The 26,044-nt window shown below is 43.4% G+C and overlaps 1 protein-coding gene across 5 annotated transcripts in view; it reads left to right on the forward strand.

The window, feature by feature from the left end:
* LOC121292750 (synaptotagmin-16-like) overlaps nt 1-26,044 on the forward strand; it is a 95,073-nt gene that overhangs the window by 59,051 nt on the left and 9,978 nt on the right. For 3 of the 5 annotated variants that reach the window (XM_041215097.1, XM_041215099.1, XM_041215098.1), the window contains exons 4-7: nt 8,378-8,581; nt 9,186-9,442; nt 16,997-17,440; nt 20,132-20,321. In XM_041215097.1, the coding sequence (XP_041071031.1) occupies nt 8,378-8,581; nt 9,186-9,442; nt 16,997-17,440; nt 20,132-20,321 (1,095 nt within the window). Of the gene's footprint in view, nt 1-8,377; nt 8,582-9,185; nt 9,443-16,996; nt 17,441-20,131; nt 20,327-26,044 lie in introns of those variants that run through there. The other 2 variants (XM_041215101.1, XM_041215100.1) reach the window with 2 other exon arrangements.

Below are 26,044 nucleotides of genomic sequence, written 5' to 3' on the forward strand. Positions count from 1 at the left end.
TGAAAGAATGTTACTTGGATAAAACTAATGAGCAGGAGAAGCAAGTTTGGTGAAAACAGAATTTTTGTCTCAGGAGACATAAGGGAGTGTAATTTTAGTAGTTATTAGCTTGAAAAGGAGTACAGGTGCTGTATGTATTCAATTAGATTTAGGTTTTGTATTCAATAGGAAATATTTGGCTTTGCGCTTAATTTATTGGGCTAAAAAATATTGAATTCATTGTCAGTCTATATGAATTTACCTTGATAGCTGCCTCAAGTTATAATGCTTTTAATTGCATGTTAAAAAAGTACAATTTGAAGGGTTAAAATGCCACTTGAGGTGATACTTTCTTTAACCATCAATAAAAGATTTATTCTGCACTTCTGTTCAAAGGGCCTCCTTTTACATCAGAGAAAGAGTTCATAGATAATTCAGACACCATTCTATTTGCTAGTTCCTTCTCTAATCACCACCTGAATGTGTCAACAGGACCAGTGTGAGAAATGGATTTCATAGAACTTATTACCCGAGACTATATTTTTAAGAGTTTTCTAAGAGGTGGCTGCAAGAAAGACAATTATGAAAATCCACATCTTAGCTATTTTGTGAACAGATTCTCATACTTGCCTTTTTTAAATATTGTGCTATTGGAATATCTTGCTGTGTGTTTAAGCTTCAAAGTTCCCTGCAACATCCAGGTTGATTTTTATCGCTCAACCAACACAGATAATCTGGCCACTTTATTGCTGTTCTGTGGGACCTTACTCTGTAAAAAAATTGGATGTCACATTTCCTTACATTCAATAATATAAAAATAATTTATGGTAAAATGCTTCGCGTCACCATGAGGTCATGATGGATGCTGCATAAATATAAGTTTTTTGTGAATAAATTGACCATGTATTTTTAATTGTCATGTATTGCTCTGGTTAGTTTCCCCTGTCGGAAGTGACTGGAGAACATGGTGGGCACTCCGCTTATGCTCTCCAGTGACCAATAGATCACACTTCAGGGTCACTTAAGGACACTACTCTGTCTGATTAAGATGTGTTTCAGTGATTCAGGACCTGCTTATGGACACTGCAGCAGTAAATATAAGAGCAACTGTTGTGGGAATAATGCAACCAGTATCATAGAACACAAAACAAACTGAATGAAACAAGATGACGAGTCTTGTAATAGACAAGTGCTTAATAAAGTCAGATGATCATCTTTTGTGCAATATTTTACTTTAACTGTGTTAGCACCTCCCTTAAAGCAATGGACTGGATGGTGTAATACAAGCACGTTAAGATTTTGTCCACCAGTATCATCAACAGAAATTTCCAGATCATAATCTTCCCAATTAACTAGAGATTCTCTGGGATCTCTTTGCCCACAGAGAACCTCATAGCACATTTTAAAACTGAACTCTCAAATGCAATTTTTATTGAGGAGAGTTATGCACATTTGCTTATTTTATCAAGCTCACTTTAAAATAACTTACATAGGTTGTTAAATCGAGAATGCAAAGCATTTAACAGCATTTTAAAGAAAATTGTTCAGTCAAAACTCTTGGATGCCATTGTGTTCCATGTGTCAGTTGATGAATAGTAAGATTTTCCAAAAATCCACTTCAGTTGAAATCATCTGTGTACTTGGAAATGCATGTTAAAAACCTCTAAAGCAACTATTGTGCTTCGAAATGTTGCAATGACTGTCAGAAAAACAATGAAGTGAAGGATAATGATAATGTCAATTCAAGTGTTACCACAGCAACCACAAGGCAAGCTTTTCTAGTGGTGTCTTGTGTATCTGTCTCGGGTATCTTGATGGTAGACTTTAATAATGTAAAAACAATTTTGTGTTATTTAAAGAATAATAGTGAAGCAAGGAGTGGGCCTCAAGGCACTAAAATGTTTCCAGCAATGTGAAGAAGCTCACAAAAATCAAAGTTCAAGTGATTTATTTAAATTGGGAACTATTTTATTGCCTTATGTTATAAGGAAAATGCCCCTTACAGCAAGTGTTTATTTATATCCATCCAGAAACTGAGAACACTGGTACTGGAGGTGATTTAATTCCTTGTCACTCAATGCACATTACTCTGCTGTCAGGCTACCTTGTACAGGTTGACCAGGGGCAAAATTTTTACCTTGGTGGGCAGGTGCACGCCCGATCCGCTCCAGTCGCGCGATATTTCGGTCGGCAAACGGGTGCAGGGTTTGGCAGCGCGCTCACCGAAAATTAGAAGGCCTGTTACAGTCATTAAAGCTCAATTTGCTTACATTTTGCGCTGCCTGTCTAACCTTACGGTTGGTGGGCAGGCAAAAAGGCCAAGCGGCCTTTGCACTTTTTAGGAAACCTCATCCACAGGCGGGATGAGGCTTTCAAAAGCAGATAAAAATAAAATCATTTTTAAATTTAATTGATAAAATGTCCCTGCCCATGTGACAGAGTCACACGAGGGGACATGTTTTATAACATTTTAAACTTCTTTATTTTCTTTGTTGAAAACTCTTCATCTCGCTGAGGCAGTTCTGTGCCTCAGGGAGATTCTCAAGTGCTCATTTGCACACATGTGCTCTCGCACCGCTTGTCGTCCCCCCCACCACCACCACCAACGCCCACACAGGCAGTGGGTTTCACGCTGGGCGGACCTTAATTGGCCCGCCAGCATGAAAATGCCTTCCGGCCTTGATCGTGGGCAGCGGTCAGCTACCTAATGGCCCTGCCGAGCCTGCCCGACAAGGGCTAAATTCTGCCCCGTGTAATCTTCACAGTGGCAAAGGTCTGTGGTCAAAAATTTAGCGAAGTGCAAAGCAGGTATTTCTAAATAGCAGTTACAGTAAAGGAAGGTGAAGCTGTTTTAAGGGGAGAAAGGAGACCTTTTCATGTTCCGTAATCATGAGGCAGTGACTGAAGACAGGAATCTAATTGCTGAGCTTGGCAGCAACATGCAAAACACAGAGACTCATTGTACTGGTGGACACAGGCCTGCACAGCAGACATGGAGCGGCAGAATACAAGCTTGTGTATGTTCTGTCAACAAATGGTTGAGAAACGTGCATTTCAGGCAGTAACACAGTCCCACAGTGATACTATGAGTAGTTTCTCATTTATGTATGAATTCAATAGGATTCTATCCTGGAGAATCATAAGAAATGCAGCTACAATTTCCTGGTTAGTCATGGTGCGCAAGGTTTTGTGCTGGGACTGTGTCCTTGTATTTCTATCAAAACAAGATGGATAGCAATGATTCAATGGCACTATTCGAAGAAGAATATAGAAGCCTCTCAAGTGTCCTGGCCATCATGCCTCCCACAACCACCAACACTCAAAACACATTAACTGGTCCTTCATCTTGTGCTGTTTTGCACTCATGCGTGTAAATAAGCTATGGTGTTTTGTCTGGGTTACAACAGTAAGTACACTTCAGACAAAAGTAATCCATTGACTGTGACGTGCAGTGCTCTCCCTGCTGATGGGCAAAGACACTGGCCAGGATTTTCCTGTCAGCTATTTGGAGGCGGGGCCCGCTCGCCGATGGATAAATGATGCGGGATGATGTCGGGAGGAACCCCCGACGTCATCCCGGTCCCTTTAAATTTTCAGGAAGGTGGGCGGACAGCGAAATCAGCTGTCCGCCTGCCGACCTGTCAATGGCCAATTGAGGTCATTGACAGGCTAATTAAGATTGTTTAAGACCTGCCCGTCCAAGCTTAAGCCTGGCAGGCAGGCCAGGAGCCCCAGTGGGCTCCAGATTATTCATGAACATTCATCCACTGGCGGGATGAGATTTCATGTCCGTTTTTTAAAAGTTTCATAAAGTTTATGTGTTTCTTATTAACATGTCCCATCTCATGTGACATTGTCACATGAGGGGGATACGTTAATAATTTTGATATTTTTCTATTTTTGGAGTTTTTTTTACCTGTCATTAATCTCCCTGAGACAGCACTTTGCCTCAGGGAACAGTGCAGTGCACTTTGACAGATGGGGAATCCCTCCCCCCACTTGCACAGGAAGCGCATAGTGTTTCCTGTCAGGCAGGCCACTGGGTGGGCCTTAATTGGCCCGCCCACTCAAAATGGCGGCGGGCCCCGTTTCAGCAGTTGAGTTCGGCTGCCCGCCCGCCCACCAAGGGCAAAATTCTGCCCAATGGCTGGTGAGTGGAATGACCACATTTCAGTTAATAGCTATTTAAGCACTCCATAGGACAACACGTTCTCTTCAGGGATTAACTATTTTTTGCCAACAAACACAACCGTTTTACTACTCTGTACCCCAACTGACATTGTTCTAGGGGAGCAGTGGACAAGCTGATAAAACCAGTTCTTTGGTGAAATTTCCTCCATAGTGCACAGCTGTAAAGGGAACGACCAAAATTAGGGCCAACCTTGCACCTATTTTGTTGATATCAATTTAAGCCTAAATTTCTTGCTAATCTCAGCAGTACGCAAAAATTGGCATAAATAATTATCAATTTTGAAAGTTGGAGATTACAGGGACACGAGTGAAAGCAATAAATCAGGAAGAAATAGTAAATGGAAATACTGTGGGTGCAAACTGCATATGTTTTCACATAATTTTGAAGGGTCCGGAGCTTGTGGTCAGCAGCAAAGCAAGAGTGCTTGCTGTTTGCCTCAATAAAGCGTCACTGAGAGTGCTGTGGTGAGAAATTTGCTTTTCTCACCCTGAAGTAGGTTTTAGCATTGTTTATTGGGGATTCCCAGCAGGGAGCTGCAATTATATCGTCAAGCTATCCAATCAGTCAGTCAATTTAAAGAATTCTCACAGACAGCCAACCAGGAAATGAAGAGCACTAACATCAACCACCCTTTAAAAAATTTTGTATGGAGCAAAATAAAGGTTGGGACGTCCACATGGGGTGAAGGTACAAGCTGCTATATCATGAAAAAAACTTATTCGAACAAAAATTATTTGAAAGGAATCAAGTTCAAAACTTTAGTAATTAATCATCAAGTCACTGTTCACAAATATAAGATTATTTTTTTCGGGTCCCAGATCTGTTGTTCAATGTTGGTTATTATTTAAATTGCCCAGTTACATGTGTTTGAAAAAGGTGGAATATTTTAGGGTTTCTACCAGTGATGGAAAAGTGGACAATGGAGATTTTCCAGCACATCAACTGCTTTCGGTGATTGCTGGCTCTGGGTGGGATGTGGGGGATGTTCGCAGTGCAGCCAGTGGTTAAGCAGCGAGAAGGAGGCCACTACTTCAGGAGTTCCAAGTTTACCTGCGCATGCACCAAATCCTGAAGTTGTGGTCAGGTTCAGAGGGGTAATGATGATGAACACTGATAGTTCAGCGTCAAAAACACCTTGAAAAATCCAGGCCTAAATTAACAGGGAGAGAAAAAGAAGGATAAGACCTGTGTGACTGGGGAAGGCGAGGAAGATATTAAGGAGAAACGATTCCAGGTGTTCAAGAGCTGAAATTATGGGCAGAATTTTGCACTTGGCACGTGGGCGCGCGCCCGACACGCTCGAGCGTGAAATGGCGAAACAATGATGTCGGGGGAGCGTCCCGATGTCATCGCGCAGTCGTGCGATATTTTGGCCAGCGGGTGCGCGCAAAAGTCAGCAGCGCGCCTGCTGACAATTAAGAGGCCTATTAAGGCTGTTAAAGTATCAATTAACAGGGATTTTTCACTGCCCTTATTGTTGGTGGGTGGGAAAATCAGCCAGGTGGCCTTTCCATGTTTCAGGAATCCTCACCCAAGGGCGGGATGAAGTTTCCATAATTAAATTAAAAAAAATTAAAATCTATGCACAGAATTTTTATAACATCCACGCACTGGTGACCGATTCTGATGTGTGGGCATTTTTCCCTGATTTTAAATTTGGTCTTTATTGATTTTAAATTTGTCAGCTCCCTGAGGCGGCTCTCCGCCCTCGGGGAGCTTTCCTTCCCGGCTTCCCCGCACCGACTTCAGCGCTCGCCCACTCCCCGCCCCTATCCTGACAGCGCTGAGCTTCTCAGCGCGCATTTCGCACTGGCTTCCTGTTAATTGGCCGGGGGCCAATCGTGGGCGGTGGCCCGTTCCCCAGCCGCTCTCGGGCCTACCAATCACAGCCGACCCGAAAATCCTACCCAGTGAGCAAGATAAGGAACAGATGAAAATTGTCAGAATGTGGGGCTGAAAAGAAGGCCAATGAAAATAACACTCCATCAAACATTAAAACCAAACTATGGAGCTTTCAAGACGGTCAGATACAAATATAAGGAGGAATTACACCTCTTACTTTGTTTACTAAAGAAGTGAGCAAGCCGTCTGAGGACGGAGTATGTTTTCAGGGTTTTGTACTTTCAAAACAGTAAGTATGAACCAGATTATAGGCGCCGAAGTTAGATAGGCATCTGGTACCAGGGCTCTTCCCCCATAGGGATTAAAGGAGTGGGACAGCTAATTGATTTTGGTTCCACTCACAGCTATTTCCCACTACTCACTAGATACAAGGCAGCTCTCACAGGACTGAAGAATAGTCTTCATGAAGTGGGCTGGAGATGATTGAGCTGTAAGTGTCACACTGTGGAAGACTGATTTGAGGGAGAGTATGAGGATTGCCTGGATGGTACTGATTATTGGGGGAAACTATGCGCATGGCATTTTTGACTGCTGTTGAATTTTTTTTGGTTGGAGCTGTTGACCCAGTGGTTAAGAGTGAAATAGGGGATGTTGTTAACTTTGAAGGAGGTTGACACTGTCCCACATGCAGAATTACCGGGCAAGATCCAGACTGTGGGGTTGCTGGAAGTATGTTGAACTAAAGCAATTGCTTTACATTTAAGTAGCGGTGTTCAGGAAGAGGTGTGACTGGGAGCTGGTTGTTTGAGATGTGATACAGGGAACGGTATTAGGACCACCACAACTTAGCTGTGGATATAAGAGCAACAGTTGATGTGGAGGAGGGGCAGGGCAGGGGTGGGGGATGGTTGCAGGAATCCAAACAGTATAAAAATATACAAAACAAAACATCTAAACCAAGGAAGCTAAGGATTATAGTCCAGAACTCACTTGTTGATATTAGGGACCAGCACAAACTTAAACTGTGAAGTCAAATCAAAGCAGCCTTAAATTTACGGTTAATGTCAATTCGGGAGCAATGGCGAGTGAAGAAGGTGTGTAAACTCAGAAAGTCTTGGAGACCCTGGGCTCGCCGGCAGGGGCATTTTAATTAGGATAAAAGTATAGTTATGAGATTTGATGAATGACAGTAGAAGACGTGAACTCATTGAGAATCCACTGCAGGAGAGGCAGCCCAGAATATTGGTGGACAAGTCACTTAACCCACCAATCCAATATTCTCAGGTGACAAAGTTACCAAAGTATTGAGTTGTGTATCAGAGAGCATGTCACAGAAATGGAAAAAGGTAATTCTGCATGTGCCATGGCCTAGGTTAAACCACACCACTTGGAGTCTTATTCATCCCCAATAATACATCTTGAAGAGATGGAAAAGAGCTGTCAGGGCAGGTGGCTGCATAGGCAGCTTTGCCGTGTTTCAAAAAAGAGCAAGTCATTTCCTACTGTCGGTAGGGGCACACGGACATTTAATTTTTGAAATGATGTGGGAGTATCTTCATGGAAGAAAGGTGATAATTAAATGAATAGTTGGATAACCAGCATTCTTCTCCTCCCTCAAACATCCTAAGGGCTATTTCAAGTTGTGCCCAAAATTGGGCAGAGCGGTTGCTGTGCCCCTTCTGTTGGTGCCAACGTAAGGCCCAAGCCATTTTGAGGCTCAGGCTTTCTAACTCATCAGACCAATGTTACCAGGTGATCAAGGCCCTAAACAAAATATTGGGCTGTATATCAGAAGACCTAACATAGAAATAGAAAAAGGTAATTTGACACAATCTTGAGGCTACAATGGGGGAGAAATTCATTCACTTAGAGTTGCTTATAGTGGCATTGTGCAGTGTACTTCAATTCCCTGTGTTAGGCAGTGCTGCGGGCTACTACCTCTGTGGCTCACACAGCGCTGTTCAGCGATATCAATGAAGAAAATGCTGTCTGCCCGCAGAGAATCAACCTTGACCTGCGTTGTGCCACTAGAAGCAGCTTTATGGGAATGAATTTCTCCCCTAATAAGTCTTTGCAGTATGAAATTGTTTTTTTTATAAAAGACCCAGCTTTCTGCAGAAATGTTACAGTGAGTTCCACTAACAGCTAAACAAGAAAGCTGATTTCTTTCAGTGTGTTACTTGTATTGTTCACTTCTGCAAAAACGAGTTGCTGAAAAATATGGATTTTCATGAAAAATATTCCATGTGCCATCATACATAACCATTTTGAGACTGCAATCCTGTGGATCTTTCAAAGAACTGTACAGGATAAATCCTTTCATCTGAAAAATGTCCAAGGCCTGTATTCTGTTTCTCTCCTTAGTGAACAGTTATGGGGATGATGAGGAACTGACTACATCCACAGACAGCGATGAGGAAGTGATCAAACAGTTTGAATTCTCTGTGTCAAGGTCCCAGAGTTTCCGTTCTACAGTGTCAGAGAAGGCGGGTTTAGAGCGTAGGCAGAAATTTAATCGTTTACCTTCGAATCATGAAGAGTACAGCACAGAGGCCTCTGAAGTCGAAGGTACAATGCATGGCTTGTAGGATTATTAGACGATGCAACATCCTGAACCCTTTGCTGGTTTCCTTTGCAGCTTGCAACCTTGAATGTGTTTTCCTTTTTTTTCCCATATTCATCCCACTCCAGCAATGAACCTCTAACTTCAGAGATCTATTGCAGGCAGGCAGAAAAATAAAGGCCGGACTGCATGAAACCCTTGCTTTAATTAATAATATTAAACCGAGTGATAGCAATTGTCATGTTTGCATGAGGTAACCAACACTGGTTTTTATTCAAAAGAGCATAACTGAATCAGAACCAATACAACTGAACCAATCAACTCTTTTCTTCTCCGCCGATGCTGCCAGACCTGCTGAGTTTTTCCAGGTAATTCTGTTTTTGTTTTTGTTTTGGATTTCCAGCATCCGCAGTTTTTTGTTTTTACAACTGAGAAATACTTCATATAAATTATTTAAGCACGGTTCTTTATTGACTTTATGTTTTTGTGAGCTGCTAGCAATTAAAAGGTGATGTGACAGATTCCTACCCCTGTTATTATGCAGGTCGCTGTTTGCAGTCTCTTTGCCTCAAGTTGCTTTAAAAATGTCTTTCATGTTTACCTGTTTAGATATAGATAAACGACATCAGTTTAGCATCCAAGATAATTGTTTTTATCACGAAGATAAGTTGTCTGTGGGTTCAGGCACTGCATCTGAGGGTGGAGCAGGTCATCAGAAGACTTCAGATGAAGCAGCTGGAACTCTGGGCAAGGATCATGGGAAACAGCGAACTGAAGAGGGAGGCCCCGATCAAGAGACCAACTTCGATAATCAGGCCTATGAAGGAAATGACCAAACAGATAGTTCATCAGCATGGAGTCCAGAGGTAATGCCTTGAGAAATCTATTCCTTTCACAGCTGTGCGTCAAATCCTATTTTCTTTCAGTCTTCATTATTTAGGCAAAACAAACTGGAGCACAGAATTAATGTAATTGATTTTAATTCAGTATATATCCCCTTTCTCTGTCCTAACTTAATTTAATTGCTTTTAGCTCACTCGCTTCTCTTCACCCTGAGCAAAATTGGTGAATAGTTGGGCACGGTGTTTGTGCATGAAATCATCATGGCAATTTTAAACAAGAGAGAAAATTAAGTTTGATAATGATCCACAACTGAGCTATTTGTGGATTTTGAAACTGTGCTAGAATTTAAGTTGTAAACAGATCTATCACTTTTTTTTCGGGCTTGTTTAGTACTGTGTACGAAAAGTTTTTCTGTTTCCTCTCCACACTGGATAAGCTTTGCTAAACCTGCACATCATATCTAGACATCGTTGTTTGTACCTTGTAATTGTGGTCCTTCAGCTGAAGTAAGACATTATTAATAACAGTGACACTGAATCAGTTCTTGATTAGAAAACTTGGGTCAGTATGGAATCAGGGAGGGTGCCACTGCTACACAGCAGGACCCCAAAAGCAAGCCAGGGCCCTCCAGGTCCCAGCCCTTCACAGGATGCCCACTAGGATCATCACAGACAGGGTATAGCAGTCAGCAGGCTGCCTCCACCTCCTCTGTGGATGTTGATGGAGCACCAAGACGTAGCAGTAGGGATAGGAAGGTTAAGAAGATGTAGTTGCTCAGCCTGGGCATGGGCGTTAATCACTTATACATAATATTGACTATTGTAAATAAACTCCCAGCAATGTCACCCTGTTGATGGCTCCTGTTATGATGAGCAGTGCTCGTGTCAGTCTGAAGTGAAGCCTGGGTCCCTGCGCAAGATAAAGGCCAGTGTCTCGGCCCAGGGCCTCTTCCCTGTGCTTTGTACAACCTTCCCAGCACACTGATGGTGCGCCTTCACTGCTGGGTCCTCACAATCAGTACAAGAACGGTCTAGATCATTGCCGGCAAGCTGGATGACTCTTATTTTCAAAGCCTGTGAGGATCTTGATGTCAAGCATTCCTTCACCAATCTTAGACCTCACCCTTTTGTTGTGTGCCTGCATGAATACAGATGAAGCGATTGTAAGCAGAACACCTGCCAGATGATAAGGATGCCTGGCATGTGCGGGTGGTGAGTGGTGCCATGGACAGGATGAGGACACGATCAATAGGACAGATGAAAGTGTGTGTTAGAGAATGAATGGTGACGTCCCTTGAACTGGCAGTGAGTGAGATCCCTGTGGATGCGTGATGGCTTTGTGAGTGTGTGATTGACTTACCCTGGTGGAACGGAGGAGATCATTCACCCTCTTTTGGCACTGGGCGGCTGCCCTCTTTCGCAGGGCATTGGTGCTGACCACCGCTGCCACGGCCTTCCATGCCGGGATTGGTGACCTTGCTTGCTGGTCTTTGCCCAGACCGGGATAGAGGGCTTCATGGCGGGGCTCCACTGCATCCAGCAGGTGCTTGAGGAGGAGCTGCTAAATTTGGGAGCAGCATGTTTCCTCCTCTTGGCAGCCATGAGTTTCCAGCAGCTTCCGATGCCTTAGAGAGTGCTAGGGGCAGCATTTAAATATGGTGCCCAGATCGCTGAAGGCCTGAGGTGATGGCAGGGTGGGTAAATCAGAGGCTGCCCTTTCAGCGACCCGGCGTTTTTCCTGGGAACACGTTATTAATGAGGCGGAACATGCCAGGAATAGGACGACATGGCACGAAAACCTGCTATTGCGGCTGGTGGGTAAAATACCCTTGCCCCCCTCTACCTCACTTAGTGCAAATCTGGGATGATTCCGCCCATAGATTTTGTCTCTGGTGTCTGGAGTCTTGACTCATCTCAACCATAGGAGTGGCACTGTACTCCAGATAACCTGTATCCTGAGGTTAGAGACTGGAAAAACTGGCCGGTATTCCTACTCCTAACTAAAGTTGAGTGCGCACTGATGGAAGAAAGCTTCCTCAGTCATGACTCATAGTCAAATGGTCATTATTTAGGTTGGGACTTGATGAATGGCTACTATTTATGAGACCAGTTACAGGAGCGTTGCCAGCACTGTTGAATCACATTCAACATAAGGTGCAACCTTCAGCACTTTTTGGAAGGGGATATGAGAGTGAAGAAAAAAACTTCTATTTCTTGGATTACCTCTTTTATAATACCGGGCACCATGACCTGAATTGCCCCCTCCCCCGCTGTTGGGTTTGTAGATGGGGGGATGAACGTGCAATGGCACGGATGGGCTTGCCAAATGGTTCCCGCCCGACCCGACCTCTCAGCAATTTTACCCTGAGGTGGCTGAGGCCTTGGATGGTCTGCCCCACCCTTGCCCCAATTGAGGCCCTTAAATGGCCAATTATTGACTACTTAACAGCCATTTCCCACCCAGCCTCAATTTTCTACGTAGTAGGAGGAGTTCCCGGGTGTGGGGGAAGCCCAAAAATAATTGGGTTTGGGCCTCGGACAGGTAGGGAGGGTGGTGCCTCCACCAGAAGCCCCCTTATAACTTTGGGCACCCTCCCCTTAAGGTCTAGTAACTGCAGGACCTCCCTGCCAGCCCAACCCTTCCCTCTGGCCTCTCCCCTGAAACCCCAATCCCGCACTGCCCACCGCTCCTCCCCCAGCCCCTCCTTACCCTGCCCTCTCTGAAACCCCCCAAACCCATCGCTTCCTGGAATCCTGGGACTTAGGCTGGGATTTTCCACCTCTGATCGCAGCGGGAGTGTTTGGCGGTGAGGTCGACGAATCTCGCGAGAAGGCCCGAGTCGTGTTTCCCGACGGCATAAAGCCAGGATGTGATTGTCCCCTCCCCCGTCAATGGTGGGCCGCTTTCCCTGCCATTGAATGTGGGGAACTTAATTGTAATAAATTTGCATATAATTATTGTGGCTACCACTACCATCCCCTCCCCGTGTCAAGTTTAAATCCCACAATGACGTGATTTCACGACGGCGTGGTTTAAAACTGCCTTTAAAAGGAGTGAACCTGGTGACCTCAACCTCGAGTGGAACTCAGAGGTGGTGCACACAACTTTCACAGCGCTCATGATCCCAGCTGCCGCACAGATTCAGGAGGGGCACAGGCAAGTCTCCGCAGCAGCTTCTTCATGGCTGGCTTGTAGTGCTGGGCAAGGGTGGCAGTACAAAGGGGAAAGGGGGAGAAGGCAACCTTGGGCAAGGGCAACAGTGCTGGGGTTCGGGGAGGGGCTGGGGGGGGTGCGGTGCGGTCATGGCAGAACCAACTGAAGTTGATAGATAGGGTCTTGATTGGTAAGGGGATCAAAGGTTACGGGGAGAAGGCGGGAGAATGGGGTTGAAGAACTTATCGGCCATGATTGAATGGTGGAGCTGACTCAATGGGCCGAATGGCCTAATTTCTGCTCCTATGTCTTATGGTCTTATGGTAAGTTTGAGCACAAACACGTGCAGTGGGGGAGGGGGGAGCAAGTAAATGGCCGGGCTAATGGCAGAACATGTCAGAAATGAGCACTCCACCACAGTTGGGAACATTTAGCTTAAGCTCAATTGACATGCTTGGAGTCAGCCTCAACTGTGACCATTCAAGCAGCACTAATTCCTCAGTGTGAATGATTGCTCCTCTACTGTTAACCCCTCCCATGCATACGTCAAACTCGAATGAATGCTATGGTGCGGCAGGAAACACTGTGCCACTGGGCAAGCCTGAGGATCCTGTTGGGAAAGGTGGCCTTCGAGGGCTGCACTCCCATTCCAACAATGCACCCCTTGGAGAACTCGGTCCCTCGGATATTCCTTCCAATTTCAAATGCTGTGCTATACCTTCGATTATCTCTGATTTCCTTACCCTGCAGGTAACCCTAATTGTAATTTATCTGCCAGTTGCATGAACTTAGCTTTATTTGCCTTTTGTAAACCAACCAAAGTTATAACTTCCACTCCCAGACAAGTCTTAGCAACTCCCAAAGCCATATTGCAGTCTCACCACTTAAAAAAAACGCACACCAACTCCTGAATTCAAAGTGCTTCTTGTACTCGTAAGCTAAAGATCCAACAATCCCAAACCAGTCAAGGAATTTCAAATATATCCCGCAAAGAGCCCCCAATTTTCTTATGGCACAGCAAATGGTAAATGCCGAACTGCTCAAATCCCAGAGGGAAACTTGAAACAGCTGCCACAACTGTTTTGCAATTTGTATTTTATTTCGAGATGCGTGCAAGAGTTTAGTAGTAAGTCCACTGACACTTAGAGGTTTTGTACAAAACTAAATTAGACATTTATTAATAGAAGAAAAGATTTTAAGCACATAGGTCTACAAATTACTTCTATTATAACTTCTAACTCCCCTAATTAATCTGGCTCCCAGTTCCACCTCCATTAACAACAACAGTAAAACACAGTAGATTTCAATGCACCCAGGCAAAGCGCACAACACCCTGGAAAGTGATATTCAAAGTGAATTTTCTGAGCTTTAGTTCATGTAGACAGCAATTTGATGCATAGATATTGGAACCTTTTCACAATTGCGTTAAATCTTAGAATACTTTCTCCTTTACACATAGCCTCATTTCCTTTATATACGTTTCTCCCTTTTTAATGTAAATTCCATTGTTCCAATTTGTCTTTACAACTTCACTTTTATCATAATATAAATCTTTCATAGCACTCATATTATCACTAACCTTTTGGAAAAATAAACACCATGCTTGGCGTAGCTGCTTTTAGCTATGTGTAAAAGCCTACTTACTATTTCTTTGAAATTCAAACTACTCTAATTTATTCAAAAACACAAATTTTCCTCACACCTCACATTCTAAATCTTCAACCCTGTTTACATATTTAGCATTTCAAACCTAGCTTCCCTTTTGATAACTCAAAAGCTCCAGATCAGCTGTCTCCAATTCAATTAAATCCCCCTCCCAACACACAAGAGACTAATCCAAACCCCACTATTAACCCACCTTTACAATAAACCATAATAATATTATGAAAATTATTATATTTTCATAACATGTCCCTCTCCCCTGGATACTACATACATTCAAGCCTCTTTCTACCCACTCTCTCGTAAACCCAGCCATGCCAACAGAACTGCTGCACATGTCTTTCGTAAAGAGTTACAGACCTTCAGCTGTCTCCTTGAATCTTCTGGCTTCTCGCGAGCCTGTATTGCTTTAAAGCTCCATCCTGTAGCTTCTCCCTTTAAGCTTGGAGCCTTCCTCTCTTCTCCTTGCTTTTAATTTCTCTTAACAGGACCTTTTCCAGATTCCTGTTCTTTCCCTTTGACTAGAAGGTCTTCTCGGGACTGCTATTCCTTCTGTTCTTTGGGGAAACCTGCTTCCTGCAGCTCCCTCCTGCCCAGCTTCTCCTGGCAGCTGGTTTCAACTTTAGTTTTGGATTTGCTATCTGTCCTTTTTCTATGCTGCTTCAGCTGGCAACTCCTTTCAACTTTAGAGCACACTGACCGACCCAACTCAAAATGCTTTCGGCTTCTCTGTCTGTGTGTGTGTGTTGTGCGTATGTGTGGGGCCTCCCTCTCTGGACCCCTGTTGCTAGACAGCAGCACAGTTTTTTCTACCTTCTTTGTTTTAACTCCCCTTCAAGAGTCATAAAATCTCATTAAACTGCAGGCATCTTTTAAAGTGAAACTAAAACTCAGTTTCACCCATTTAACCCACAGATACAGAAATACAAATCAAACTTAGACATTAAAGCTAAAGCTCATTCCTGGCACACAGAAATACAGATACAACTTACTCAAACTACCTCAAGCTCCTAACACAGCACAGAAGGGAGCCATTCAACGCATCGTGCCAGTACTTTTTAAAAGATTAGTTAGTGCCACTGTGCTGGGAATTGCAAGTCTAAATGCATTCGAATTCCCTGGTGTAGTGTGGTAAAGGAGTAACTCTGCCATTCTTGTTGCTCTTTGTGGGATTCTGCTAACCCACCATTCTCGGTGTAGCCAGACTGACAGAGACTGAGTTTTGGTTGCCACCTACAGCAGGCTGCCTATGGCTCCTGCTGATCTGAAAGACAAGGCCAGCTAGCAGTAGGCTACTACAGAAGCTCTAAATCCCCGCACAACACGGAAATGTGGACATTATATACCCCTCATTTAAAAAGTACACACACAAAGGAAATTCTCTTTTATTTACATGAATTATATTACAATCTTTCTCCATGTTTTTAGTTTCAAAGAAAGGGGATGGGAATGAATCTGTGTGAGAACTGGCGAACAAAGTATTGCTTAATCTAACAGCTCTACAATGTGCAGGGAGGATATGTAACTTTATACATTGGATTAACTGTTCTTAGTTCCATGTGCTATTTGATCACAATTTTTTTTCTTCTGTCAAGCTGTCTTCACATTTTAATGGCCTGTTTCGGTAACTGGATGCCATTCTGATGCATGGTTTCAAGGCTCTTGATCTAATTACTTCTGTAAACCTATTTATAGGGACAGATCCTTGATCTTTGTAGTAGAAGCAATAGTAAAAAAAGCACAAAGGATGAATTCTTCATCTTTTAATACCAAATGCAGCCTTGATCCTGTGCCAAGATGCCGAACAATAGCAATTTGGAGCATACTGGAAAAGTACCATTCTGTGATTGGGGTATTAAGTGCAGTAAATTGGGGGAGGAGGGTGAACTGAGTGTTGAGCAGTGATTTAAAACCGTGCATTAATGCTGTGCTGCCTCTCCTTCTCTTGGCTTTTGAATCAAAGCCAGAAGAAAATGAAATGAAGGCTTCCTCTCATTGACTGTTGCAAAGGGTCACAGGAACAATGTGTTCCAGCACTCTAATTCCAGTTTTTAACCCTGTTCAAGGTTCCCTGCATGTATTATTAATGTAAGTTGTTTTTCAACACTTTCCCAGTTCATTACTTCCTGAGTATCAGTAATTTGTTTTCGCCCGCTTCCTATTTTATTAGCTTTACTCTATCCATTTGTTCACTGTTTGCAAATGAAAGTCAAGTCCTGGACCATTAGCTTTGTCAGAACTCTTTCAATCACTGCTTTTTGCCTTCCCATCCCTGGGTCCTCCTCAGAAGGTGCTGCCTTTTGCACAGATGCTGGCTGGCCCCTCTCATCCTGGCCATGTAGCCATCCTTCATGTGAAAGCTTAGGCAGTTGGCAGGCTACCAAATCCTGCATGTATATACACCCGTTTTTCAGCCTGGGCCTGCTGGGCACTGAACTTTTGTTTGTTGTTTGCCTGGGAGGCCATTTGCAGCATCTCCACTGTCACACTGATTGAATTGCCTAACCCAGTACTGATGAAGGAACAAATCTTGAATCTTCCTCATACCTCATGATTTGGTGCACTTGCATATTCCATATTTTTAGCGCTTCAAAACAAAGGAGCAAAAATGACAAATAATAATTATGTAAAGCCACATATAGTGAATTATAATAAAAAATGACTAAAAATAATAAGTGCTGAAGCAATTTCACAGCATGACTGAATGTCCACAGTTTTCTAACTGAAATGTACATTAACCCAAAGACTCTGATCGTCTTTAGGAGGCAGACGGAAAGCCAACAGCTCCTCAGCAACAGGGCCCGCCGGAACCAATTTCAAAATGTGGAGACCTGTACCTCACATTCAATTACAAACCGTCCAACCACAAACTGGCAGTTACGATAGTTACAGCTAAAAACATCCCAGATAAGGACCGCAGTGGGGCTAATTTATGGCAGGTACATGCTGTCCTCCTTCCTGGCAAGAAGCAACGTTCAAAAACCAACGTTCAGCGAGGACCTACACCAGTCTTCAATGAGACTTTTAGGTTTAACAAGTTGGAGCCGGAGGAGCTGCATAATTATGCTGTCCGATTCCGCCTGTATGCAGTGAGGAAGATGAACCGAGTGAGAATGATGGGGGAGAAGCTGTTTTATCTCAGGAATCTGAACCAAGAGGGAGAAATGGAAGTGTCACTACTTCTGGAGCCAAGGAGTAACATGACTGTAAGTACAATAATGATGAATGAATGGAAAGTTCCACATTGCTGAAACTTAATCAGTGAGAGATTGCAGCATCAGACTGTCCAGCGCAGAAGTAGTTCAAGTGGCCCATTATATCTGTGTGGCTCTTTGAAAGAGCTATCCAGTTAGTTCCACTCTCCTGCTGTTTCTCCATGATGCTTCAAGTTTTTCCTTTTCAAGCGTTCATCCAATTTCCTTTCCAAGTTACTGCTGAATTTGCTTCCATCAGTATGTTCCTGATTATAACGATTCACTGTGCAAAAGAGAAATTCTCTTCATATCCCCCCTCAGTTATATTGCCAATGATGTTGAATTGATAAATTCAATAGTTGTAGTAAATCTGCTCCATCAAAACTGCCAACAGTTAGAACCCTTTCTTTTGTCCAAAATAGTCTTTTTGTTGGTGCAACTTTCCTGATGTGCCATTTGTTATTTGGAGTGGACAGCAAAGCTTGTAGGCTAGAAATGAGGGACATGTTAACCATTTAACTGTATCCTATAACAGTTGTAGTTTCTGGAGAGAATGAGATGGTGAGGTGGCACATGGCTGCATACACATAGCCTGTTGATTCAGTATGTTGGCATATTTAAAGTTTTTTAAAAATGTTTTTCTCTATTTAAAATATTGCATAGAGAATAATTGTCTGGAATGAAGGGCCTCTAAGTACAATCTAGACAAAAAATTGTAATGTATTTGTTTAACAGTTGCAAAATTGCTGATTGGGTGGGATTGACACTTTTATGCAGATAACACTGAAAAGTTGAATTATGGTAGAAGTATTTTTCATATTCCTACCCAGGTGTGTGCTTCATTGAGAATTGTTATTTAAATATTTCCCATGAAGATCTGAGTTAAAATTTTCAGTTGCCTTTAACACTTACCTGTGACATTTCCCTGTAACACCAGTAGGTGGCACCCCAACTTTCAGTACGAACTTTTTGACCTGTTGTCTTACATTACCACATCGGATCATCTATTTGCCCCAGAATCAACATCCCCACAGAATGTTTTCAGAAAAAGATTTTCATCCCCCATTTATTTCTTAGCAACTGAAATTTCTGATGTCCAAATTATGATTTTAAACAAAAAAAATAGAAGATGTATATATCAAAATGACAAGATTGAATTCTCTTTTGTGCTTCCGAAAGTTTTTCTTAAAGATTTCATTGTAAGGCCTCTGATTCTCTTAAAAGCTTGGTCTTTTTTTGATCTTTTTTTAGCTGAATGTAGATGGTGCAGGCAGTCTGAGCATGTACATCTAAATTTTCAAGATACATCATAATTATTCCACAGAACTGCTGAGATATTATCCTTACACATATAGCAGCTTCTGCTCAATCGATTTGAAAGAAAAGCTGGAGGTCAAATTTCAAAGCATTTTTTTCCCAGATGGGGTTCTTATTTCATTATTTTTAAAGAAGCAGTGTGTGCATATGTGTGAAAGTGAGAAAAAATTGTAGACTGTACTGATTACATAGCTGCTGCTGTCTTGTGTTCCATAAAGACCAGAAAGCATTTTAAGCTAAGATATCTTCATCCTAATTTGGATCATTTACAACTATTTCTTTTTGAAGCAAATGGAAATTATCCACTTATTAAACCAGTATTTTCTTGATAGAAAATGTAATTATTTATTTATTGACACTTCATTGTGGGAGAAAGAGTGTGTAACCTCATCTTAATTTGAGTTATTTAAAAAAACAGATGGGTTTTGAAAACAAACAAAATCCCTGAGGGTATTTGCTGATGGAAAGGTAAGAGCAGTTGAACTGAATGAAAAAGAGTAACTTTTATGCCTGGCCTTTTCCCACTTTTGGGAGAAGCAAAAGGGAAGTGAACATAGGGTGAAGTTAATGAAAACAGAGTGAGGTGGAGGGAAAAAAAGCAGTTTTAGCAGGTCAAATTAGAAGAAATAGGAATAATGATAAGAATGAATGGGGATAGCAATGTGATTGAGGGACCAGTTTAAAAAATAAGGCAGTATAGTGGGTAATTGAATCGGTCCAGGACATGATGAGGGTGAAGGAGGAGGGAGAGAATGAGGAGGGAACTGTCAGGACCTGTAATTCCTATTTTTCCTATTAGGAAGTGGAACCTGCAGCCCTCAGTGGCTCCTTTTCCCACCACTTCACACCATTATCTACTTTGCAACTGGGGGGAAAGAAAAGAAGGCACAAACAACAAAAAGAACAATTAGAGATAGAAGAAAAATATTTTAAAAAGCGAGATTTGAGCAGACAAGGAGACCCAGAGACAGAAGCAGCAACACAAAGATAACATAGTTGGTTAAGAAGAGAATGGTGGGCTCTGCCACAGGATATTCAGTAGTTCCTGTTAATGGGATGATTTTTTTTAGGACTTTCCTTCCTGCACATTACAGTGTTCTTTAAAGGAGATGGAAAATCACAATCTACACACCCACAGTTTCCTGAGATATACTCCTGTGAATGCCTTGTACTCCTAGATAGGAAACTTATCTTTGGTGCAGATATTGCATTGATAAATCATGTCACCTGTGTTACTACCTTAGAGTCCACTGTAGACTGAACACCATCCTATATTTAATCACAGTGAAGCTATTTCTGATCACCTTTTAAAAGATTAGACCATCGTGCTTGGAGAAATGTTTGTTTAATATCTCGGGTTAAAGGTAATGTTTTGATGCCTTACAGAGTGGAGATTCACAGATCAGCCTGTCTGCCATCTCTCACAGCGACAGTGCTTCATCTACACAATCGCTTTCACATGGCGGAACTCCAGAACTACTAGTTGGATTATCTTACAATGCCACAACAGGAAGACTTTCTGTTGAAGTAATCAAAGGCAGTCACTTCCGAAACTTGGCTCTGAACAGACCGCCTGGTTAGTGAAATTAATGTTCATTACAAAAGAACAGTCATGGTATATTTAGATGAAATGCTTGTTTCTCCATAATTTGTCACAGTTCCCCATTTTCCCTTCAAGAACATACACATGTACGTTCCCTATGAGTAAACATTCCTCCCAAGACCATGTAGTGGAGTTTGGCTGCATATGAATGTCTGAAAATGGAAGACAAGAAAAAAACCATTAAACCTGAAAGGGTGGTGGAGGCAGATTCGATTGAGGTAATCAAAAGGGAATTGGATTGCTACCTGAAAAGAGAGAATGTGCAGGTTACAGGGATAAGGCGGTGGGGGATGGGACTTTTTCTTTCAGAGAGCCAGTGCAGACTTGATGGGCCAAATGGCCTCCTTCTGCACAGTAAAGATATTGTGATTCTGTGATACCATCCATTCTGAATGGTGTCTGAGGCATCATAACATGTGGACTCTTCACCCACTGCCCAGGCCGATTAAGGGTAGAGAAATGGAAAATTCCTCTGTTTTCCCTCTCCCATCCCTTCCCCACCCTTGGCCCAGGCAATCACAATGGCCTTTATGTTGCAGGATACCTATCTCCTTTTCAAAGTGATCTCTGCACCAGCAATTGCTTGAGTGAATTCCGCAAATCAGTGCTCACTGTATGAGTCAGCAACCTGTTGCACAGCTCCATTACTCTCTGGGAGAAGATGAACCGGCAAACATCCAATGTAATTCTGCTCTTGCGCAACCTGCAACTGTGACCCTGAGCACTCTTTAATCTATCAGCTGGACTAATTGTCCCAATAAACACAGTCTAATCTCGTTATTGTTGTAAAACATCAATCAAACAACGCAGAAGTCTACATGTTTTAAAAGTAAAGGCCTAGCTCATTGAGTTAACATGTTTTAAACCTGGAATTTGTCGAGTGACCCTCATCTGCACTTTTTCCAAAGCCTCAATACCCCCTGCTATGTTGGGAGACCAACATTTGATACCGTATTCTAACTTGGGCCTAACCAAGGTCATGTATAAGGACATATTTGCATGCTTTGAATTATGGTGAATTGCCCTGTGAATACACCGTTAGAGCCCTGTTTGATTTAGCTATAGCTACACAGCATTGGCCATAGACCATCTGAAACTGGTTGGCACTAAAATATGCAGATCTCCTTCTATTACCGCTGGCTTTAATTCTATTCCCTGTAGTGTGTTTGCATGTTTCGCATTTTTGACTTTCCCACACGCTTGGCGCCACACTCTTCCAAGTTAAACATTGTTTGCCAAACGCAAGTACATCTTGCTCTGCTCACAGTAGTTAAGCATCCTAAAAGCCAACTCTCGTTCAGCTCTTGATATTGTCTCAAACTTTCAGATCATTAACCATCAACCCATCAATAATAAAATAGTAAACAGCAAAGGTCCTAACATTGACCCCTGCAGGATGCCACTGACAAATGGTCTTTAATCACATCCAAATCCATCCTCAGCCATTTCCGGCCTATAGGTAGTCAGCCAGTTCTCAGTCCACCATGATAGACTACCACTAATTCCATAGGACGGGTTAGGCATGTACTTTACCTGTTAGTTGGATTTACATTGAATCAGGGAAGACTTTAATATTCATACGCACAAGAAACACATGAACTTGTTTTCTAGAAGGTACCCCAGAGGTAGTCTTCCTCTCTTACGTTAGTTTGGTTCAGTCTGGGAACTTTCAATTTCATTTCACATTGATAGGGGTTGTTTAAAATCCTGCATCCTTGATGAGCACAGTCCTTTTTTTGCCAGTTGTTGTGGATGGGTGACGAAGGTGCAGTTTTGCCCCTGGTTTCTCTATCAATGCTCGACCAACAAGTGACATTGTGCCATGGGCTGAGATGTACTGTGTCAGTTTTTATTTTCTTGAGGAGCAGTGTGCCTCATAATCTCAAGAGTCCTGCCCAGCTACTGGGACAAATTGGGCAGATTATTCTTTAATTGGCTGTAATTGTGACAGCTTTATATTAAATGAGCATCTTAATATAATGCATATGAACATAATTGTTCATTAGCCATAGACACTGACTTTAGCCATTATCGCTGACATTAGATGGCTGGGAAGTTCCATATAAATGAAGGAATTATTGCTGCTGTTCCTTGTTAACAAGCACAAGAGCATACTAATAACAGAAACTTGGTTACAACATCACAATGAAATGGCTATTGGGCCATTGTGCTTAAAGGCAGCATTTTTAAAATTCTTTCATGGGATGTGGGCGTTGCTGGCTGGGCCAGCATTTATTGCCTATCCCTAATTGCCCCAGAGAAGGTGGTGGTGAGCTGCCTTCTTGAACCGCTGCAGTCCTTGAGGTGTAGGTACACCCACAGTGCTGTTAGGAAGGGAGTTCCAGGATTTTGATCCAGCGATAATGAAGGAACGGCGATATAGGGCAGAATTTTCCAGGCCTGCCAGCAGGGTGAATCGTGGCAGGCACGAGCGGTAATTCAGAGTGAGGCCAAAAGTTGGATTTCCACCAGCGGGAAAAGAAGTTGGAACTTACCCCTCAGCACCTTCACAGGATGTGGGTGTCTCTGGCTGGGCCAGCATTTATTGCCCATCCTTAATTGCCCTTGAGAAGGTGATGGTGAGCTGTCTTCTTGAACTGCTGCAGTCCTTGTGGTGTAGCGGATGAATTACTGGTTGACTTACCCACTGATCCATGTTGGAAACCTCATTTGCATACATTAACATATCACGAATGCTCATTAAAAATGCAACTCTCCGGAATCATGTTCTCCCTCCTAATTGCATGTCACGCCAGCAGGAAATTAGACCAGACTGAATCACGATTGGATATAAGTGGTGTGCACCTGCCTACCTTCACTTCACTTGTGACTTCGAGGTGCATACAACATTGTAGGCCTACCGTCAACAGCGCTGCTGCACTCTCTCGCCGCTGCTCCAACTCATCATCGCTGCCAATGCTATTCTCTCAGGCAGGACTGGTGGGGTTGGTAGGCAGGGTTGGTAGGCAGGGCTGTATAAACTGGATGCTTTGGAGCGCAGGCAGGGCTGTATAAACTGGGTCGTGCAAAGCCCCAGGACTGCCTTTAATCTGCATTCAATTTTTTTTACAAGCAGCTCGTTCCAGGGATCCAGTGGGAACCTATGTGGCCTCTCTCAGTCCTCAACGCATAAATGTATAAAGGAGGTGAGAGGTGCCCTATACAGTAAGGCACATCATTATATAAGGTTCACAACAGATGAAGCTAGCAAAGCTGCTAGATTTCTGAGATTTGTACTGGTCTCCCTAGAGTACAAGGTGCAATCAATTATGTACATGCTGCTCTAAGAGTTCCCCGGCAGCAGCTCGTCATCTTTACTAATAGGAAAGGGTTCCACAGCCTCAATGTTCAGCTAGTGTACGATCATCAGAAGCGCATCATGCATGTTTATGCCAGGACCCTGGGAGTTCCCACGACTCCTACGTTCTGAGTCACTCCCAGGTGCCACAGATACTTGAGAGACTGTGGCACTTACAGAGCTGGCTGCTGGGTGATAAGGGGTACCCGCTGAAGTCGTGGCTCATTATACACGTGTGACACCCTTAGAATTCCTCAGAGGAGAGATACAACATGGCGCACTGTGCCACAAGATCCATCATTGAGCAAACTGTTGGCATCCTGAAGATACACGATGTTTGCACCACTCAGGCGGCACTGCGAAGTACTCTCCACAGAAGGTGTCCTGCATCATCGTGGTCTGTCGTGCCCTGCACAACCTGGTGCTTCAAAGGGGAGATCACTTGCCAGAGAGAGACATAGAGGAGGCTAAGATTTCCTCAGATGAGGAGGATTCGGAAGGGCAGGAACCTGAGGAGGGCGATGGTGGTCAGCTTCCATTTGGGGATGCTATCACAGCGGCATGACACAGAAGTCATGACCGTGACACTCTGATAGCACAAGTTTCCAGCAGGAGTAAGATCCAGGCAAGGGGACCTGAGCACATTTCCACTGTCCCTTAGCGCCATGCCATTGATCGGAAAGGCCTTTCTAAGCAGTGACATCACAAGCAGGGTCAGCATTCGACCTAAAACTTGTAACCCTCAAGGATGACAAAGGCTTCATTCTCGGAAAGGTCAGTACCCAAAGCCACATGTAGCCGGGGTGCGAGGTGAAAGACACCAGTGCGAACCCTGCGTCAGCTGCACATCGTCCTATCATTGCCACCTAAAGGAGATACTTTTGGCGGCCACAGAAATGTACACGTTGTTGTAGAGACCATAATGGCTCCAGGTCATGTGCTTTCACACTCAGAGTGAACACAGCTCAGATTAGATTTAACCCTCCAATACGTATAATTCTATGGTGTGTTGCAAGGTTTCTCAAGGCTCAAATCTTGATGTACATTCACTTCCAGGATATGGCTTGTCACATCTCCCTTACACAACACAAGGGGCGAGTGACTAACATGAGTCTGCTAAACATAGCCTGAATCTGAGGGACACAAAGGGGGGCAACCACAGAGTGGGAGCTTGGGTTACTCTCATAGTAAGAGGGCACTTAGATTCATATGCAAGAGGCATTCATATACTGAGACCATTATCATGAAATCAAACTGTATTTACAAAGGTGCATGATATACACACTGAGTGAACACCCATGCCACCCTTGTCCTCTCAGTAGTACTTAATTTTACTAAACCTACCACTACGTCTAGATGTAGCCCTGACATCTGCATCAGAGTTGGAAGCAGTCTGGTGGACACCATGATCCGTAGCCTGAGATGATTTGGCAGGCGTCCTGCGGAGGCCAGAGGCCTGGAGGGCCCCGGCCTGCTTTGCGTCTCCTGCTGTGGGGCAGGTGCACCCTTCTCGGCCTGATGAGGTCACAGGCAGCGGGGATTGGGATTGACTGGGCACTCATGGAGTCTCCTGGATTAATGATCCCGGGGAGTCCAGCTGATGGGCCTCCTCTCTTTGGGTGCCCGAGGGTCCCTGCCTGACACCTTGAGGGGAAGGGGCACTTGGAGGGAGGTCAAGGTGCCCCGTGTCCCCTCGCTTAGACACTGAAGGCGCCCCCCCCCCAAAACCTGCAAACCTGTGGCAGGGGCTGTAAAATGCTGTCCATAGTTTCGAGGGGATTGGCAGGATTTAGAGCAGGTCTCAAAATTCCTACTGATTACAAAAGCTTTCTTTAGAAAACTCCCCAGAATTAGTGTCACCGCTACAGCCTATCGGGGGAGGAGACCTTGCCTCAGGGAGAACTCTTATCTTCTTCTGTAAAGGAGAAGGAATGTCTAGGGGAGTACTCTGAGTGTAAAGTACCCTCCTCAGAATTCCCTTCCCCTTTTAAATGGTGAAACGAAAATGGAGGATAGATAAATGATATTCGAACATATGAACATACGAATTAGGAGGAGGAGTAGGCCACTTGGCCTCTCAAGCCTGCTCTGCAATCCCATAAGATCATGGCTGATCTAATTGTAACCTCAACTCCCACCTTCCCACCTACCCACTATAGCCTTACTTATCAAGAATCTATCTGCCGCTGCCTTTAAAATATTCTGCCTTTTGAGGAAGAGAGTTCCAAAGACTCATGACCCTCCAAGAGAAAAAATCCATGATAGAACCATGGATCAAATTTTTTGAAAATATTTTTTTTATTGCTATCCTTTCAAAGAAATTAGGACTTACGAGAGTTGGCAGTCTAGTTTGTAGGTGTTTGTTTGATCAAACAAGGCTACAATGACATTGAGATAT

This window comes from Carcharodon carcharias, chromosome 20, assembly GCF_017639515.1.
Source record: "Carcharodon carcharias isolate sCarCar2 chromosome 20, sCarCar2.pri, whole genome shotgun sequence".
NCBI lineage: Eukaryota > Metazoa > Chordata > Chondrichthyes > Lamniformes > Lamnidae > Carcharodon > Carcharodon carcharias.